Here is a 20,637-nt window from a genome sequence, read left to right as displayed (position 1 = left end):
TAGGAAGATGGTATTGGTAATCTTAGCAAGAACAGTTTAGAGAGTTGGAGACAAAAATTGGTGGAATGGATAAAGGAGTGCATAAAAAAATGAGGAAAAAGATGACTAGTATAAGCTATTCTCTAAAAGAGTTTAGAAAAGTAAGAAGAGGCAACAGCTAGAAGACATGGCCGTAGGGTAGGAAAGTAATAGGGGAGATAGGGAGCATGTTTATAGGCCAAAGGGGTGGGAATCATTAAAGGAGAAAAGAAGTTTTCTCGCATGACTGAAATAATGTGTCTTGAGGAGAGCAGACAGCTGGGCATATGGTCCAGGACACCTGAAAAGGAGGAGGTAAGAATGGGTGTGCATGTAGAGAAATTTGTAGCAGGAATGTAATATAATGGAGGGGAATCGGACCCAATGGCCTCAAATTTCTAGGTAAAGGAGACCTCTTAGGAGTGAGTAGGTAGAAATGAGGATTGATAAGGGGCTTCGGGAAACTGGAAAAGAATTGGAATACTGAGGGAAAAGGAAAAGGAGATGGCAGAAGACCATGAAAGCATAAGTAGTGCTGAGCACTCGACTGTGGTTGGAGACTACAACTGTAGTGACAACAAGTATATTTTTGTGTGATTTTTCTATACTCAGCTCCACGGACATAGTAGAGAAGGTGGAATATAGCAGTTTTTCCAAGGCAGGCATTTTATTTAGCATAGAGTGCAGGTAGTTCAAATGACCAATAGTGTATTGGTTGGACAGAGAAAGAAGGGGAGTTAAGAGGGGATGGATGGGTAGGTTAAAATGAAGGACTCATAGGACTGGAGAAGTCAGAGGTAGGAAAGCAGGTTGGTAGGAGAGACAGGATAAGAGGTTATGGTTAGAAAATGAGTTGTTGGAGTTTAGATATCTAATATGGAATAGCTCTGAATGTTGACAGATCCAAAATGGAATTAGGTGTTGAAATGAATTCGAAATTAAGGTCACTAGAATTTAGAAATCAAGAACCATGAGGGTAGCCTGTTAGAGGAGTTATCTACATGAATATTCTACGTTCCCAGGATTATAGCAGGAGTTGGATAGAGGTAAAGATTGTGGGCAGATACCAGAGTCTACAATGAAATGTGGGGAAATGACCAGGATGTCAGCATATGACGGAAATAAGGACAGATAAAGGGCATTATAGCATCTGCCTCAAGCTTTTGCTTGAGAGTACAGCATGAACCAAAATAATCCTAAGCCTTTGCCCATACCACCCGTCCCAGCTGCTGCCTTCCTGGCTGTGTGATGTAAGAGGGGTGAGAGTATGAGCAGCTCCCACCAGAAATCAGTCCAGTTTAATTAAATCAATGAGATAGAGCAAAGTATCCTATGTAGAGTTTGAAGGTGTCGGGGAGAGTTTCTGAGATCTCAGTGGAGATCTTCCTTACAAGTAAGGAGGCACAAAGTAATAAAGAAGTAAAGGTGAAATCAGGGTAGGAGATAAAGTGAGGAGGTGCCTTCTCAGAAGTACAGCTACTTCTTAGAGAAGTACAGTTAAGTATGGAGTGCTTGAGATTAATGGCCTCAGCCATCCCTCCTTTGGCACAAGTTGTTTTTGGTATAGAACTGCTTGAATGTCCCAAGGGTTGCAGCGTAGGAATATTTCTGAAAGTGCACAGGCTGCCATGAGAAATTGTGGAGTGGCAGGTAGGTGCTGGGTCTGAGCAGGACTGTTGAATAGTGTGTGGATAGATGGTGAAGGCCCTAATTTGGACACAGGTGGACTCTAGATATCCAAAGCAGCACTGTTTACATATGACGTTTTTAAAGAGGCTAACCTTAGCTCTGGGGAAAAAAACGCATGTTGCATTGGCTGCATGAAGAAGTGGAGCTTCATGATTAAGAGGACATTTGGAATATGAATAAACTTTTTATGGTATAGCTTAACAAGAATGTGTAGCTTTGAAAATCAGTATAGCAGTATATATTTAACATCTGGTAACTGAATTGCAGTCTCTTGTGACTGAAGATAATTTTCCATGCTTCCTTTTTGTGTTCTGAAATGACAAATGGAGCCATCTGGGATCAGCAGATTTTAACTCCCTGAAGGCTGGAAAAATGTTATTTGGCTTTATAATACCCTACAATGTCATGCCTAGTGCTTGGCACTCAAGCATTTATTAAATGAGTGAATATGTAGAAGGTATTCGTTCTAATTTAGCTGTTTTTTATTCCCTTCTGACTTATATATAGCATTTTGTTGTGGCCTTAACTTTTTGTAGAGCTCAGTAAATATTTGACATTGGTAGTATGTCATTTTCTAGAAAAGGAAACTGAGGCTTTAGAGAGGTTAGATAACTCATCTAGTGTCTTAAAAGTAGTAGGTGGTAGCACCAAAACTCAGTTCAATTCCATTGGATTCTGAAGGTCAGGTGCTTTCTAGTATACTAGAATTAGAAATAGTATAAGAAGCATAGGAGTGACCTTTTATTTCCTGAGTCTCTCTTTTTCTCCTTCCTTCCTTAATAAAAAGAGGTAAAACTGTAGTCCTATCCACCAATAAAGGGATGCTTCTCTTTCTCTTAAGAATGACACAAGAGCCCATACGACCTGAGATCTTAGCACTGTTTCCTCAATCTTTGCTGCCACTGACTAGTATTTCTCCTGCCCACTCTAGGTAGACAGTGGTCAGTGGAGCATTGTCCCCAGAATATTCTTCATCTGAGTAGTTAACTATCATTTCATGATATCTGTATGTCTCACATTGTTTGGGTTGCTATCAAATATTTCTGAAGCACTGATAAAATATGCATAACAAAATTTACCATTTTAAGCATTTTTAAGTATACAGTTCAGTTGCATTAAGTACTATGCAACTATCACCACCATCTATATGTGGAACTTTTTTGTATTCTCACTCAGTTCCTTCAGTTATTGGCAAAATTTTATCTTCTTGAAGTTATAAGATTGAGGTCCCCATTTTCTTGCTGGCTGTTGGTCAGAGACCATTTTCAGTTCCTGGAGGCTGCCTGTAGTTCCTTGCCACGCAGCCTCCTCCAGAGGCCCTCTCATAGCATGGCAGCCTAGTACTTTAAAGTCAGCAGGGGTGAGTTTCTGACTGTCAAGAAGGGCCTGGACACTCTTAAAACTTTACCTGATGAACTCAGGCACAGCTAAGATAGTCTTTCTCAAAAACTCAGTCAACTGATTTTTGACCTTAATTACAGCTGCAAAAACGCCCTCTTTTGTCATATAACAATCTAATCATGAAGTGGCATCTTGCCATATTCCAATGGTTAGAAGCAAGTCTCACAGGTTCCACCTGAAGGGGGGGGGGGGTGGATTATACAGGATGTGACTATGGTGGGGGCCACATTAGCATCTGTCTGCTATAGCTTCCTTTTTTATCCATTTCACAGGGCTTTTTATCAGCAATTGGACACCCTTTCCCCAAAATGATTTTTAATCGTGGAAGGAAAAAGAGGACTTGGAATTATCTTGAATTCGAAGAAGAAGAAGACAAACAATTAGCAGACTCTATGGCTTCTCTGGCATATCTAGTATTTGTACAAGGCATCACTATTGATCAGCTTCCAATGGTCTTAAGGTGGGTAGTAGTGTTTGGCTTATTCATGTATTCTAAAAGGAGTATCATCAAACTCATTTATTTAATGTCCAATATATGTTTACTAGTGTAGTGAATGAAGCATAAACAAAAGCTATCTTTTAAGTAATGCTGCCTGTAATCTGTTAAAGCCAGTATTAGTCAAGTAGTGAAAGGGAAGGGGGTAGTATTGAAATAGACATGAGGGAATGATAGGGACAAGAGTCAAAGTGTTAACTGGGCTTTGTTTTGAAGCTGTTGGGATCATCCTGGGCTATAAGGGAGAGAACTGGCCAGTTACCTATGGGGTAGTCTAAATTACCATCTTTTTACTGGATTATTGATATAATCCTGAGTGGACATTTATCAATCCTTTAATCCAACTCATTTTAAACACACTAGGAAATGAAGCTTTAGAGTAGTCCCTTAATGAAAACCCTTCAGTGGCTTCTTATTGCTCTAAGAATAGAATAAAGTCTAAATGCCTTCACATGAGACAAGCTTCACAATATCTGGTCCCTGCTTGATTTTCCTGATTCACTTTCTGCCACCTGCTCATTCCTATGGCAATTTAAAAAAAAAAAAAAAAAAAAAAAAAGATCCTATTTCCAAATAAGATAATATGCTGAGGTACTGGAGGTTAGGATTCCAACATATTTTTTTTGAGGGGGACACAATTCAACCCATAACAGTGTGTATGTAAAATTTATAAAATTTGTGTGTCTGTATGTGTGTTTCTATTTTAGCCCATCGTACCTTTTGCAATTTAATATGGAACATATTGAAGTTTTTTTGCAAAGGTAAGATCATTTCAGATGGCATCTTGGAATTCCATAGTAGTACTAAAATAATCCTTGTCAAGATCAGTGGAGACTACTTTCTCTTTGCCAGGCCTTAATTAATTAATTGGTTATTTTATAAAACAGTGAAGTAGTATTCACAACAGAGACAAAAGGTAGTGAAAGAGGTTTTACAACAAAATCTCTTTTATTTTAAACCAAAGATAAGAAAAAAAAAATATTGTCTTATAAGTCGATTTCAAATCATCTTCTTAGGTTTCTTCCCTTAATTCAAAATTTGGTAAATTAAAACACTTTTATCCCACTGTAACCTCCACCATCTAAGGCGAAGTGGTCAATGAAAGCAATTCAGGGAGCATTTGAGATCTTGCTCCCTGGTGTATGTCATCAGTTTTGGTTCAAATAAACTCTTATAAAAATTCAAAAAAGTGATACTGTTCAACAACTTTTTTTATTTGAGACACTGAGAAGCAAGACTTTCTCTTTTTAAAAAAATTACAAAGTAACAGGTATCCACAATTTTTCCACACAGTTATATAAGAATTTTGCAAAACTACATGCTTTGTTTTCTTTTTCCATAACATGTTTAAATTATATCTTGAGATCAGTCAGGACTTTTCAGTACCATCTCTTAGGAACACTAGTGACAGTTTATCAATCCCATTTCTTCCCAGATGACAAATGTCCAAAGTAGGCAGGGATTTCCAAGGGTCTCCTGGCACAAATAGTTATTAACTCTGTAAATTTACCGTATTATATGTGTTTTAATGATTTTATATTTTTAGTTTGTTATATTCATACGATGAGACTATGTATTGATATATTCTTAAGATATTCAAACTGTTTAGTCATTGAGCGAAAAATATAACACTTGGATGGTTGGAATAAGAACCTGGAACCTGAGATAATATTTTTTGCCACAGATCTTAAATATTTAATTAACAATGATTATAAAACTTAAAAAAAATATTATCACAAATGGAAAGAACTTAATTCATTTTTGTATAAAAAGAATTGAAAAGATTTTACAGACTAATCAACAAGAATACAAAATATTATAGCAGGTGTAATTGATTTCTTAGCACTTGCTGTTTGAGGATCTGTCGATCTGATACCAGGAAGCAAGCCCTGAGTAGGCCGATTCTGGTCAGATTTGGATGTCAATAGTAAAATCAAAAGACAGATCAAGGATGGATTAAAAATTTTTTTGATTAAGTTCTTTAACAGATTTTCTCCTTAATGATAACATATTTTTAAAGTCTTTGAATTTTGATTTTTGGTAAAACAGATTTTTGGTATGTTTCCTAAAATGAAGAATTATTCTAAAGCAATTTAGAGAATCATGTCAATAAATTTTAATATTCTCTTCCAGGACAGAAGAGTCTGTTCTCTCTAAAGGATTGGTAAGATTTGTTTGCACCCATCATAATTTAAATACATAGTAATGTCAACAAATACAGCTATTGACTTTATAATATATGTACCTCTGCATCTATTTCAATCTGTAGGATCTGTTGGAGAATGGTTTATTGAGAATAGAAGACAACAGCCTTCCTCACCAGTACTTAGAAATCAAGAGTTTTCTTACTGTACCTCAGGTAAGTGAAATATATATTCTCATCTTAAAAATAACCCCTTTCCTATTCCGAACTTTAGTATAAGGGTCTTTTCCGACTCCTCCCACTTTCTTCTCTGTATCTTTTGGAAATTAGTGCCATGCTGTCCAGTAGAACTTTGTCTGTGATGGTAGAAGTGGTTTTCTATCTGTTCAGTAAAGCATGATAGCCACTAGCCACACTGAACCCTTGAAATGTGGCTAGTGTGACTGAGGAATTGAATTTAAAATTTAATTTAATTTAAACTTAAATAGCTATATGTGGCTAATGGCTACCATAGTTGACAGCATAGCATCTAGTGGAAAAAATAACTTTCTTCTCTAACACTTTGTTTCTATAGGGACCTTGGAAAATAAAACTCCTTTTATTGTAACTCAAGTCCTTTGGCCTTCATCAAGACATGAACTAACTCATTATTAGAAAGACGTTTTGTTTTTCCCTCCTATGATAAATTTTGCCAACTACTCTTAGTTTTCATAGTCAAGTAGGTCCTTAACTATTGATGTAGAAACTTGTTTTTCACTGTTTAAATAGAAAAATGTGGCTTTTTTAGTGTAGTAATAAACCTGAATATTTTTAATGGTGGATTATGTTTCTGCATGTTTGGTATCATTTTTGGCCACTCTAGACATAATTGAAAATTAGCATTCACTTCTAAATTTACACTTTGTAACACCCTACTCAATATCAGTTATAAAATGGATTGTATTCAATTTCCTGTAGACCTAACGATGGAATGAAAGGCTCAGGGGAAATTTTACTTCCTTTTAAAATCTCCTACCTTAACTTCTCTGAATTTTCGGTATCTACCATTGATGACATAGTTGTTAGTTTGTAGTCAATGTAATCTATTACTATCTGAATTAAATTTTTTTTTTATTTTCAGGGCTTAGTTAAAGTTATGACGCTTTGCCCTATTGAGACATTGGTATGTAAATGTTTTCAGACTAGAAATGAGTTACAGTGAGAAATTTTGATAAACAATTGAATCTTTATTCAGTTCATGTAACTATTATTTCTTCTATTTTAGAGGAAAAAGGGTTTAGCTATGCTTCAGCTGTATATTAACAAGTTGGATTCTCAAGGCAAATATACGTTATTTAGGTATGTATCAAGAATGGTTAATTGTGAAGTGTAGGGTTGATTAAAACCCAAATTAATGCATTTGATTATTCTAGATTACAGTATTTCAGTATGTTTTACATGTAATTCAACTCTACTTGGAAACCTTATTACAATAAATTATATGTGATGATAGAGAAGGGTTAATCAATATGGGTACGTATATACACATATATTACATGAATAATAGTGTATATTTCATTCAGTTAATTGACATACTATAAAAGTAAAATAGACTTAAAAGATTAAACTGAGATTGATTAGGCTCCTGCTAGAACTTTACATATGTCAGTAATCTTCCTTATTCACAGTTGAATTTAATGGCTCTGGAGTTATAACTTGACAGGCTGTTCACTTCAAGTTAGTGTAGAGCTTATTAATAGTGTCGTTTGAGGGGGAAAGCAATTCTCTGAGTTAAAGAAGAGCAAATTTTCTATAAAAGGCCAAATAGTAAATATAGGATTAATGGGCCAGTCTGTGTTGCAGATGCTCAATTTTGTCTTTGTATTAAGGGTGAGTTTATTCTCATAAAACAGGCAGCAGGCTGAATTTGGCTTGCAGATCTTAGTTTGTTGGGACCTAGGTAATACAAATGAATTAAGAACAGATTTGAGCATTGTTAAAATGCTAAGTCTTCTTTGGGATTGGCCAAAACTAGCATCCTTGATCTAATCGTTTCTTCATTTCTATTGATAAGAGTCAAAGCAGGTTTATGAAATCTCAGTTTGATGCTTAGGTCTTGTACTTGCCTTCCTCTTCTGATCTACCTGTATTCCTACCAAGAAATCCTTTTTTTCTTGGGCTAGTCATATTGAGTTTCCTTTCTTTGCAATTTAATTAGTGTAACCAGACTAGTCAACTTTCACAGGGAATAATTTGGAGAGTTTTTAGGTTATTATATACTAGTGCCTATTCTTGCCATGTTAAATCATTGCAACTATATGTACAAAAAGATGCAAATTTGGTTTGATAGAAAATTCTCGTTGGAAAAATCCAGTTAAATAGAATTTGCTAGTTAGAGCAGTAACCATAATAAGTGACTGTAATTGGTTGACCATCTTCTCTGGTTTTTGTATTCCTAGAAGTACTACATGGCCCATTTGAATTCGTAAAATTTGCACCATTATTTAATTATAATGAAGTCCAGGATAATTTCAAATGTATTGTAATTTTGCCTTAAAGGTGCTTATTGAATACAAGTAATCACTCAGGTGTGGAGGCCTTTATTATTCAAAATATCAAAAATCAGATCGACATATCATTAAAGGTAAGAGCATAGCTAAGGTGTAAATTATCAATTTAGTTTGTTTTATAGGATATATTTATTCATTTGTGGATTACATTAATATGGATTTTTTTCCCTATCAACTTTTTCTGTCTCTAGTATTATAGTGTATTTCTTCTTTTTGTTGCATATTTAAAAAAATGAATTTTTAAATTTTGATGACTATAAATTTAAATTATATTCTTTGTGCTGATAATGTGACTTTTTTGATTTGCTATGTACTTTTGAAATATTAATAAAAAATGATGTCTAATTTGTGAATACTCAGTAATTCCATATAGAAAAAAAAAAATAATGCACCAGTGTTCACAAACTAGCCAAGTTTGTTCCAGGTGTTGGAAATAGTGAAAGAAAAAATGGAAATTAAACTTAAAATATATGTTTTAAATGTTTAATAGTTTATTCTTGTAGTATCAAGGTATTAGAAAACACATGAATTTATCAAGCTATTACTTAAAGCCTTTCTCAGTTTTTCTTTTGCTTTTCAGAGAACACATAACAAATGGTTTACAGGACCACAGCTGATTTCCCTTCTAGATTTGGTACTCTTTCTCCCAGAGGGTGCTGAAACAGATCTACTGCAAAACTCTGATAGGTGAGGTAATCATTACTAAGAGTCATATAGTAAATTCAGAATAAAATGAGCAACCTAAAGTAGTAAAAGGTATTTTCCTATGGTTTTTATGATCTGTGGTTAATTCATACAATTACATAAAGATTTTCCTATTTAAGCAATTCGATACTGTGTAAAAACAAAGTCAAAAACTTCTTTCCAGAAGTATGACCAACAGTATGATTTTTTACCTTTGACATACCCCAGTATTTTAATATAGCTCATAGAGATTTGCAACTGCAGCATTGGTGACTAAAAACTAAGAATTTCATGTATGTAAGTTATAAAAAGTATATGTGTTTAAGTTTTGTTGCTTTTTTCAGGACATCATGTTTTTTTAAATATAGAACATGTAATTTCACTTTCAGTATAATAGAATGGATGTTGAGAAATGGTTGTAAAGCATTAATAAAAGGAATCTTAAAATTCAGGAAGCAAGAGACGATTCTCTCAAATATTAAGTAAGGTTCCTTAGGGGAAAAAATAATATTAATTTTCACAATTGTGTTTTGTGAACTCGGAGAACAAGAGTGATAAGTTATTACCACTCCAAAAGATATGTTAAAGGGAATACATAGTCATACACACGATTTTTAGTTGCACAGGGTTTGGTGTCCCTAACCCCTGCATTATTCAAGGATCAGCTGTACTTTTAATGGCAAACATAATTACAAAATATACCCTAGGTTTTAGCTTACTTTATTCATTGACATTACTGTTGATTTTATATAACTGTATTATAACAAATTATGTATTTTCAATTAACAGGATAATGGCCTCATTAAATTTATTGAGGTACTTGGTTATCAAAGATAATGAACATGACAATCAAGTAAGTGAATTTTTTGAAAAAGAAACTGACTGTATTCAACATGCATAAGGAATGTTTCAGATTTTCATATCAATATCTACTTAAGCCAGTATTTCTTAACCAGCTACAAAGGCTGGAAGAACTACTAACAATTACTCTGAAACCTAAAGTTAATCCCCAGGAGTCCTCACTACCCCACATCCCTTTTCTTTTCCTTTTGTACCTCTGCTTTCTGCCTTTTTTTTTTTTTTTAATGGTGATATTGGTTAACAAAATCCAGTAAGTTTCAGCTGTACATTTTAACAGTAAGGCATATATATATTTACATTGTGTGTTCACCTACCATAATTAGATTTCTTTCTGTTACCACATATTTGACCCCTTTTACCCCATCTACTTCCCCCCTATCCCTTACCCTCTGGTAACCACTAGTCCGTGGTCCATGTCCATGAGTCTCTGTCCTGTTCACTTGCTTTTAGGTTTATATCCCACCTATAAGTGATATTATGTGATTTTCAACCTTTTCCGTCTGGGTTATTTTGCTTAGCATGATTATCTCGAGGTCCATCTATGTTGTCCGCCTTCTTGTATAAGCATTGCTTAGACCTGTTAGATAAGTTGGAGGTCCTAAGTTAACTAACCTTTTGGAGTTCAACATATTTGGGTGTCTTGTTCAGCTGCCTCCACCTATAAGTCATGATTTCAGTCTCAGCTATATAAAATAAAACTATCTGATAATTCGATGTCCTCTCAACATGACAAATTGAAGCATTTTCAGCACTAAAACAGAATCTGTTAACAGCACCTTATGGAGAATGTGTAGGAAGTTTGATTTGTTTTTAATAGTACATGATTAGAGGTATTCAATAAATAGAAAACTATTTGAGAGAGATTTGTCATACAGTAGAATAGTGCTTTTTATCCTCTATTTTAATAATTGCTTTCCCTATGTGTCATCTCTATTAATTTTAACTACCTGAATCATTTGTTAATGTTTCTTTTTTTAGAAATGATAGTAATTGACTTTTATATAAGGATGTTAAAGAGCTTTTATTTCTTTTTTAAGTAAATTATAATTTGGAATAAAAAGTTTCTAAGTAGCAGTTTCCTTCCCTCTAGACTAAATCTAGTAGATTTAGTGATTTGACCTCATTTATCATCCCTTTTCAGCCAAAAATTGTTATTTGCTACCATTGACTATTGCTTATTTTGTGCCAGGGTGCATTTTTCTTTTCTAACATTTTAAGTTTTTCAACCATACAGCTAAGTTGAAAGGATTTTACAGTGATCACTGATTTACCTACCACCAAGATTCCATCATTAACATTTTACTTTACCATGTATCCATCCATCAATCTCTTAAGTTTTTTGATACATTTCAGGGTAAACGACAAACATCACCATACTTTGCCCTAAATATTTCAGCATGTTTTTCATTAAGTAGAGTCAAATATCTGGCGATAGCTTTTCTTTTAGTTAAAATTCAAATAAAATGAAATGCACAGATTTTGAGTACATTCACTAAGTTTTAACAAATGGATAGATCTGTATTATCCAAATCTTCATCAAATGTAGAATACTACTATCATCACAAGAAGTTCCCTGTTTTTCTCCTCAATTCTGACCTCATTACTCCACACCCATCCCCACCTCCTGCCAGTGACAACCACTATTCTGGTCAGGTGCTATATATCATTTATTCTTCATAATGCTATCAGTACTTTTTTTTTTTTTTACCTTTCATAGGTAATGTAGGCACAGGAAAGATCTTTAACTGGCACAAGGACATATACCTAGTGGCTAGAGTCTTAGAGTCACAAACTAAATCCTGACTTCTAAAGGAGTTTCTGATAAAAGTAGAAAAGATAAGTAAAATTCAGCATCAGTGGATGCCCTTCTTTAGGAAGGTGTCATTAGGGTAAGAGATATGTTTTTACTTTTTCAGTAATCCAGAAAAGCCATACCTAGAGGTGATCTGATTTGCCTGACATGAAGAAAAAGAGTCTTCTTGAGTAAGAGTTGATAGATTTATCAGGTATGGAATACAGTGTACTTAACAGGGGCAGTAGAAGGGCTTCTGCCTAAGACGGAAGACAGATAAGTTTAGTACTGTGCCAGGTCAGCTGTGATATTCACAACTAATGCCTCACTTTTATTTGGCTTGAACATTATATGGTGAAAAAAAGGATATAACCAATTTATAAGATTGTTTTCTTATTTAATGGTTTTTAATTTTTTCTTAGGTATCAAATAATCCAAAGTATCATTGCCATGCAAGTTGCCATAAGAATTATCATACCAAGGAAATTAGCAAAAAACAAAAAACAAAAAAATTCATGATGGCAACCTGACATCTTTCAGACAACTTAATTGCCTATTCATCACAGAAGAATTTCTCCCAAGTACAATTATAATAGGTCATGGGTATAAATGAGAGGCAAATCTGTTTGCTGTGGTTAATCAAAAAAATGACAGTTTCTTAGTTCTTAGAAATTTTGATTAAAGGAGAAACCAAAAGGTACTCTGGTGATACTGAATTGTGGGTAGTTATTCAAAAGGACTCCTACCAGTACCTATTTTTGAGCAGTTAAATGTACTGAGAGGGTAGTCATATGAAAAGCTGAAAAGCAGTCAGAAAGGTATATAAGAAAATTAAGAACATAATCAAATGATACAAGTGATTCATAATTGAGTAATGATCCATTTCTTTTCCTGCTATTTTAGGTTACTGTCAGCTGGCTTATTCTTTTCATAAGTCATTCCCCTCCTCACCCTATTTCATGCCTCTTTATTTCTCTGCATAAGTTAAAGGCATCTTCTCCCACACTTCATTTTCACATAACTTTTCTTGAACCTTGAACTTCAGTCTCTACTGGTAAAACCAACGTAGCTTTTATACTTAGTATTCTCTTTTTATTTGGTAGGTTAGTTTTGAATTACAATAATATTTTAATACATAGTCTATAATTTTAAGCCTTTAAATATGGGTTAGTTTTGAATTACAATAATATTTTAATACATAGTCTATAATTTTAAGCCTTACCTTTTGTCTTATATACTCATATCCTTTCCCATTTGCCTGCTTATCTATTCTTTTTCTTAAGTTGTGGTGAAGTATGTAGAATGAATACAGCGTCAAAGGAAGCAATGTGAGATTGTAAAGGCTACAAGTATCAGTAATTTTTTAATGGAATTAATTATGTAATATATGCACATATGATTTTCATTTAGGAAAAAATTGGCATATAAATACACATACATATAATTCTATATAATCCATATTTTGAGTTCTCATTTAAATTGTTTCTCCAAGATTAAAACATATCCTTTATGTGTCATTTGCAGAGCTAAATGACTTCAGGTCATAAATATTACTTAATATTACAAGTGATAGAAGTTGTGCAATATTACCTCATAAATCAGAAGTCATATATGAATTAGGAAAAAGGGGAAAACTGGGTCTTATTTATCTCTTTTTTTATTCATTGTCATGGTTGATTTGATCTTTGCAAGGTCCTTGTTTGTTCTGGCAATCTCAGTGTGGCAACGAACTCTCTAGTCTTCCTTTTGTGAGACAGGCTGCAGTGAATTTTTAAATGTATAGTTAAGCTTTAGAACTGAAAAGATTTCAGTACTCCATCAATGAGACTGGGTATAATATTAAAAAGCAGGCATTTGTGAACATTCTAAGTTTTTATCCTTATAACTATTTTTTAAAATATTAAGTTACTTTTTCTAGACATCAAAGATGAAAGAAATCTTAAAATGATTTTCTTTGTAGTTTTTTTAAGATCTAGTAACCTTAATGTCCAAGAGAAAATATACTTATTTCTATGGCTTCTTCACTCCTACATGCTTCTAAAAATATGACTATTGTTCATCATATGAAAGATTTGTAGAATTATGCTGAACACAATGGGCAACAAATTTTCTTAAGCCTAATTTTGAAACACGTTTTTATTACCTTTAGGTTTTATGATTATGGGCTGTGTATTAAATGATTGAAAAACAACTAAGTTCTTAATAAAGACTTAGTAACGACTTGTATTGCAATACAGTAGACAGTAGCCACATGTGACCATTTAGATTTTAAATTAATTTTCAAATTTTAATTAAAAATTAAGTTCTTCATTGGCATTGGACAGGATCATTCTTATTGTTTCTTAGCATATGTTCCTAATCAAAATCACCTGGGTATTTTTTTTTAAATATATACATAAATGCAGATTCTTGGGTTCAGCTCCAAATCTTATCAAAGCCTCTGAGGAAGAACAGAAATCTCTCTATATATTTTTTTAATTTTTAGGTAAGGCAACCCTTGGTTGACCTCATAGATTTCAAGGACCTTGTCAGCTTACAATCCCTTTTTTATTTTTTACGCCTACAACAACCTGGTCTTCCTAGGTGGCCTCCCATCCAAGTACTAACCAAGGCCCGACCCTTCTTAGCTTCCAAGACCAGTCATCAGCCTTGTTCAGGGTAGCATGGCCAGAAATCTACATTTTTAACTTAGTGAAGTTTGAGAACTTCTATATATTATGAAATATTGCAAAGACTAGAAAAAGAATAGTTGTGACTAATATGAGTCTATTTAGCAAGATATGACCTTAATACCAAAACAGACAAGAATAGTATGCTGAGGGAAGGTTATAGGCTAATCTCATTTATGAATATAAATACTAATATTACCATCAAATCTATCAAATTTTTTTTAAAGTCATGCAACTAAGTGGGGTTTCCAGCAGTGGAACATTAATGTAATTATACATTAAATACTTGATCTTCTCAGTAGCTACAGAAAAAAACATTTGATCCTTTCAACACATAATAATAATAAAAATTCAATTCTTAGTCAACTAGAAAATATTTACAACTGCAACAAAAATGAGATACTTAGGAAAATATGTATAAATATATGTAAAACTGGAGAAAATTATACTACTAGAAGGATTTTTAAAAGGCCTAGAGAATCAGTGATCTATTTGGATGGAAAGATGCAGTATCTTAAAGTCAGTTCTTCTTAAATTAATCTAAAAATTCAGTATAATTCAAATCAAAACACGAATTGGGTTTTTAAAAATGAGATTTGATGGGTTGATCACAAGTTTCATGTGGAACAATTAAGGGTCAGGAATATCCACGACAATTTTGAAGAACAACGTTTGTGGAGGGGGATTTGCTTTGCTAGATATCATAAATTATAAAGCCATAGTAACTTAATGTGGCATTACCATAAGGAGAGTTAGATTGGATAGATTGGTAGAATGTAATAGCCTATATATATATGTATATACATATATATATATATATATAAAATGATGATGATGATGCTAATAATGATAATATATCTATTGAGTCATATGCCAAACTGTGCTTTAAGTGTGTATTAATGCATTTAGTCCTCCTATGAGGGTATTACTGTTTTCTTCATTTTACATATGAGGAAATAGAGGCATAGAGAAGGAAGTATAACTTGCTCAAAGTCACATAGCTAATTGAGCAGCCAGTTTGTGAACTTGGGCAGTCTCCCAGAGCTCATTTCATAATTCACCATTGCATTGTACTCTGCCTGAAATGAAGATGCCATTGCAAATTAGAAGAGAAGAATGGGAGTATTCAGTAAATGATGCTGGGTAATTTGTCACCCACGGGAGAAATTAGTTGCCTGTTTCACATACAAAACAAAATTCCAAACGGATTAAAGACTTAAAATTGAAAAGGAACTTAGATTTTCAGAACACATTATAGGAGATTATCTGAGTGACTTAAGGGAGTAGGGAAGGGTTTCTTAAGTAAAAAAGCACTAACCACAAAAGAAAAGATAAATATGATATTAAAACTAACCTATTCAAGAAAGAAATGTGTATAAACTGCAAAAATAATCTTACATGAATAACAAAGCAAGAAGAACACTACAAATAAGAAAAATAGGGGAAGGATACAGCTATTAAATAGGCAAACAACAGACAAGGAAACCCAAATGGCTGATGACCACAAGACACAATTCCCTAGTATCACTAGTGCTTATCGAAATAAAACTTCAGCGAGATACCATTTTGCACCCGTCAGAATGGCATGCTTAAAAGGTAGGTAGCATAGCTGAAGATATGGAACAATGATGAAACAAATTGGTATAATCACTTTTAGAGAGTAGTTTGGCATTATCCAATAAAATTAAAGAATGACTAACTCAGAAACTTCTTCCGTAGGTATATGATTTAGTGTTCTTCAAATTCCTGGTCATAACCAAACATCAGTGAGTCATTAAATCAATTTAGTGGGTCAGACCAGCAGTTCTTACAAAATAAAATATAATGTGATTGAAAACATCAGGTTGCTTCTACAGATTTTTAATAAAAGTTAATGGATATTGCATCAAATTTTGTGGCCAGAATTGTAAGGAACAGTGTGAGAAAGTGGAGGGAATTTCACAAATTGGCTAGGAATAAGATGTTTAGTGTATTGCTTACTAACATCTCTTATGTATTTACCAGTCAGATTGACCATTGTCAGAGCAGAAGAGCTAATATTTAATTTTATAGTAATATGTAGTTTTAGCTGTGAAGTGAAATGTACCTGCTGTCAGTAAAATTGTGAAGTTTTACAATCAAATTATTTTCACTATTTTCAGTATGAATTTTGAGGGAGATACTTTGTTTTCAAATTCATAACTGCAAAACTTATATCCAGCATGTATAAATTGCACTCCATCTGTTTTATTAGGAAAATAATTTTTAAAAAATACAGAACCATGTTCAAGTTGGACTGCTGATCTGAAAGTGCAGTGACAATATTCAGACAAATGACTAATTAGCAAACTTTGACTTAATTTGAGCCATGTTCTAAAAAGAAAGTATAAGACTTTAAAGTTAAAATTATGTAAAATAGTTTCATCAAAAGTAAATGCCTCGTGAAAATAGAATCTAGTAAGTTTTCTCACAAATAAAAACTTAAAACCTTCAGAATTAAAGATACTTAGAAATAGCATGCTGAACTTGTTATTGAGACAGCCTAATATTCTGAAAGATAGTTATCAACATTCTTTGTCTTTGTAGAAATTAAAAAGAAACCTTATTATTTGTGTATATAATTGCATATTATTTGGCAAATGAGAAAATGGTTCACTGGGGATTGGAAAATTTATTTTTCTAGAATTATGGATATAATGCATACAGTGTTTTATTACATCTATTGATATATTAAGAGGTATGTTTTAATGATGTCAAATCTATTGCAAAACATGGATGCAAAGGTTATGCTTCTTGATGAGGTCTGTTATCAGTTGTGCAACACTTTATATCTTGATATTTGCAAAATTGTATAACTTAACCTTACAGCTAAAGATTATATTTACCAAATTAGAAACTGTGGATCTTTAAAACTTAAAGTGAAAATATTTTACAGGAATGACAAGTGACATAGCAGAACTGCAGCAATTCTCTTTTTAAATGTCAGAAACTACCAAAGTTGTTTGAAATCAGTGTATTTTATTTCGGAAAGCTTTGGTATCTAAGGAACTCCTTCTAGATTGTATATTGTAAAGGAGGTGAAAATTGTTAATTTTAAAAGTTCATTGAGTAGCCAAAGTTTGAAACTTTATTCACTAATTAGAGTTAAGCATGACCATTGTGTCATCAAAGTTCATTTATTGTTCTCATGGAAAGTTCTAGGTAGGGCATATGAACTCAGGAATAACATTTTTCTAGTTGAAAAGCAATCTCGTTTGGCAAATATTTTCAAAGATGATATTTGAGTAGAAAAACTGACATGTATATCTGATTTTCTGGCATTCCTAAGAAATGAAATTTGAACCTATAGGGGAAACATGATTATATATTTCAATATGTTAAACTATCTGTGGGTTGCAAAACACTTTCTTATAGAAGGCTTAAATGTAGTTGCTTTAATTAATATTCCTGAGATTAATGAATAGATTATTAATGAATATAGTCTGAATATAATAAAATTAGATTTCTTGTTTCATCTCATTTTTCTCTTATAAACTTTTAATCCTTTCTAAAGGAGAAATTTAAAACAAAAATGTTGATTTTTAAAATCTTGTATCAGTAATTACATCAATCTTGTTGGCTGAAGAGACTTGGTAGAGCTCAGTTCTTTATTTACACTTTATACCAAAGAATGAATATAAAACATTTAGCATTTTCGGAATAAAATTTTAAAGAATTTCTAATACTAAGTAAAAGTTAAAGGGTAAAAGAAAAAAAGTTCAACCTAAAGCAACTTTTTAAAAGGAAACCTTTTCCTGTCCTTTTATTAAGTATGGTTTTGTAAATATCTTCCAAAGAGCAGACATTTTTAATTTGATGAATCAAACTTACCAGTTTTATTCTATGATTTATGCTTTTGGGATTCTAAGAAATCTTTGCTTAACCCAAGATCACAAAGATTTTCTCCTAGGTTTTCTAGAAGAACTAGTGGTCCAGTTCTAGTTAAGGATAATTGGTTTCCTAAGTTTCCTTTTTTTACTTAAGATATTTTCCTTTGTAAAGAATACTTAATAATACCAATGAACTTTCTTCTTTTTCAAATAAAATTAAGACTTTATGACTCCCATCCTTTAGTACTATAGAAAGAAATACTCTTGGAATAAAAACCTCTAATGTGGATGACCAAATAACCCTAAGCTGTCCTAAGCAGATTAAAATCTCCTGGATTTGTCACCAGGAAAGTCCATATCAGCTTTGTGTTAGAAAAGTTTCTATACCAGGGAAGGAAAAGAATCCTCTAGATCTATGAGACAGGGATATCAATTGAAAGGTCAAGAGTTGAAAGTATATATAAGGTAGAATCATGGTGGTGATGGTTTATAGGGAAAAAGAAATGTCCTAGACCATGTAGATTAACCTCAAATTATTTTCTTATAGTTAAGACTTGTAAGTTACAGATCTCAAAGCCAGGAGCTGTGAATGTACCGACTAAAGTACATTTTTGTTTTGATTGGTATTTTTTGTTTTGATCAGTATTCACATAAAAATAACTAGATGTAATGAATGCATTGTTAAAAAGTAAACTACCTTGAAAGGCAAGGCCCATGTCTTATTCATTCTTGTTTCTCCAACTCTCAAACACATGCTTAATAATAGTAGGCAATAAATGTCCCAGGTAACTAATTATTTCATTAATTCTTCTGAACAGACTGGATTATGGACAGAACTTGGAAAGATTGAGGATAAATTCTTAAAGCCACTCCATACAGGACTTAATATGTCAAAAGCACATTATGAAGCAGAAATTAAAAATAGCCAAGAAAATAGACAAGGTTGGTAATGTGTAATTTCATTTTCATTTACATCTAAAAATTAGTCAGCTTTTAAAACTGCTATTTATATTCAAAATAGAGATTTTGAATCCTGTATTCTGATTTGTAGCAGACAAGGAACCATGGCAGTTAAGTCATTTTATTTATAATTAAAGTGAATCTTTGTAGCCAGTTAACACTGAAATTGGGTTAACAAAGATTTAAACCAAATTGAAACATTCTGGTTTAAAATCTCAAGTCCTTTGGCATTGCTTGGTCCACCTCCCCCACACCCTATCCTCAAGTAAAGGAGTATAGATTACGAAAAAGATACTTAGATCCAGAATTACTTTTTAAAGTTGGCAATTCTTCTATAATAATCTTATGATCTTTTCCATAGATATAGTGATATTTCTATAGGCATTACTAGAAATTTTGTCTTTTTTAGAAAAAGTTTACAAATTTTCATTCATCCCGTACATGCCAAAATAGTTACCTAAAGAAACACTAATTCGCATGTTGCAGAATTTTTGTTATTTTCTAATAGCTTGATTTAAGCATACCTTGCATTATTAAACACTAAAATTAAAAATGTATACAAATAACAGATTTTTTAAGTGAATAATGAAAGTAGCTTATCAATTTATTATTAAAACCTGAGAATTGTTTTATTGGTTAAGTGTGAAACATGATTTTTTCTTCTTCTCACAGAAGTCCAGAAATCTAAAGATTTTTGTTCTGTAACTGTAAGTGGAGAAGAGATCCCTAATATGCCTCCTGAAATGCAGCTTAAGGTAGATCTAAAAATGTAGATCTGCAATTTTCCTAAGCCACATCCAGATGAAGTCTTTTCTGTTTTCGCTTTGTTTTATTTAAATGCAGCCTTAATAACACAATTTTCTTGGCATTGCAGGTCCTACATTCAGCACTTTTCACATTTGATTTGATTGAAAGTGTTCTGGCTCGGGTAGAAGAACTCATTGAAATAAAAACAAAGTCTACCTCTGAAGAAAATACTGGGATAAAGTGAAAGCTCCATGTCCAAAATAAAAAACTAGTAAAATACTGTATTTCCCATTATGATTTATTTAACACCTTTACAAAAATTTTCTGTAAAACACTTACTGACAGAAAAATAAATGTAACTTTTCATTTATAAGTTTCTATAATGACACATTATGTAATTAGTAGTAGTCTTTGATTTTGAAAAGATATCTCCATGGTAAATAATGCCCATAATATGCATTCTAAATACTACTGTTAAAATCCAATACAAATTAATAATTTGTTATAATTTCAAAGTATAGTTGAATTGCCTTTATTCATATAGTTGTAGTCAGTTTATAAAAATATTGATGCAATTTATGTTCCAGTTAGATACTACTTTACATTTGAGAACTCTTAATGTCAAATTGGGTATCACACCATTTTAAGAAAGAAAATAGGGAAAAGTTTTGAGTTTAAGCCAGTTGACTGCTTCTCTTAATTTCCCTCTCTTTTCCCACCTTAGAAGTCTTAGGGGGAAAAGTCCCACAACCGCCTCTCAAGCAGCAGTTATAAAGTAAA

General features: G+C 32.7%; 1 protein-coding gene and 1 long non-coding RNA gene across 5 annotated transcripts in view; both read left to right on the top strand.

The window, feature by feature from the left end:
* The window catches only part of GLMN (glomulin, FKBP associated protein), a 33,313-nt gene extending 13,063 nt beyond the window's left edge, over positions 1–20,250 (top strand). For all 4 annotated transcript variants that reach the window (XM_016134275.2, XM_016134277.2, XM_016134276.2 and 1 more), the window contains 12 exons: positions 3,381–3,568; positions 4,312–4,365; positions 5,738–5,768; positions 5,874–5,963; positions 6,868–6,909; positions 7,012–7,085; positions 8,286–8,370; positions 8,877–8,983; positions 9,770–9,833; positions 18,969–19,092; positions 19,783–19,865; positions 19,985–20,250. In XM_016134275.2, coding sequence (XP_015989761.2) covers positions 3,381–3,568; positions 4,312–4,365; positions 5,738–5,768; positions 5,874–5,963; positions 6,868–6,909; positions 7,012–7,085; positions 8,286–8,370; positions 8,877–8,983; positions 9,770–9,833; positions 18,969–19,092; positions 19,783–19,865; positions 19,985–20,101 — 1,059 coding nt within the window. In that variant the 3' untranslated portion in view covers positions 20,102–20,250. The remainder of the gene's footprint in view (positions 1–3,380; positions 3,569–4,311; positions 4,366–5,737; positions 5,769–5,873; positions 5,964–6,867; positions 6,910–7,011; positions 7,086–8,285; positions 8,371–8,876; positions 8,984–9,769; positions 9,834–18,968; positions 19,093–19,782; positions 19,866–19,984) is intronic.
* Positions 11,854–13,888, top strand: LOC118613643. The gene is made up of 2 exons (XR_004955599.1): positions 11,854–12,740; positions 12,787–13,888. It is a non-coding gene; the product is annotated as an uncharacterized LOC118613643 (long non-coding RNA).
* Positions 20,251–20,637: the final 387 nt, after the last annotated feature.

Source organism: Rousettus aegyptiacus, unplaced genomic scaffold, assembly GCF_014176215.1.
Source record: "Rousettus aegyptiacus isolate mRouAeg1 unplaced genomic scaffold, mRouAeg1.p scaffold_m13_p_1, whole genome shotgun sequence".
Classification (NCBI taxonomy): Eukaryota; Metazoa; Chordata; class Mammalia; order Chiroptera; family Pteropodidae; genus Rousettus; species Rousettus aegyptiacus.
The sequence above is the reverse complement of the archived record's forward strand: the minus strand, read 5'-3'. Positions and strand labels throughout refer to the sequence as shown.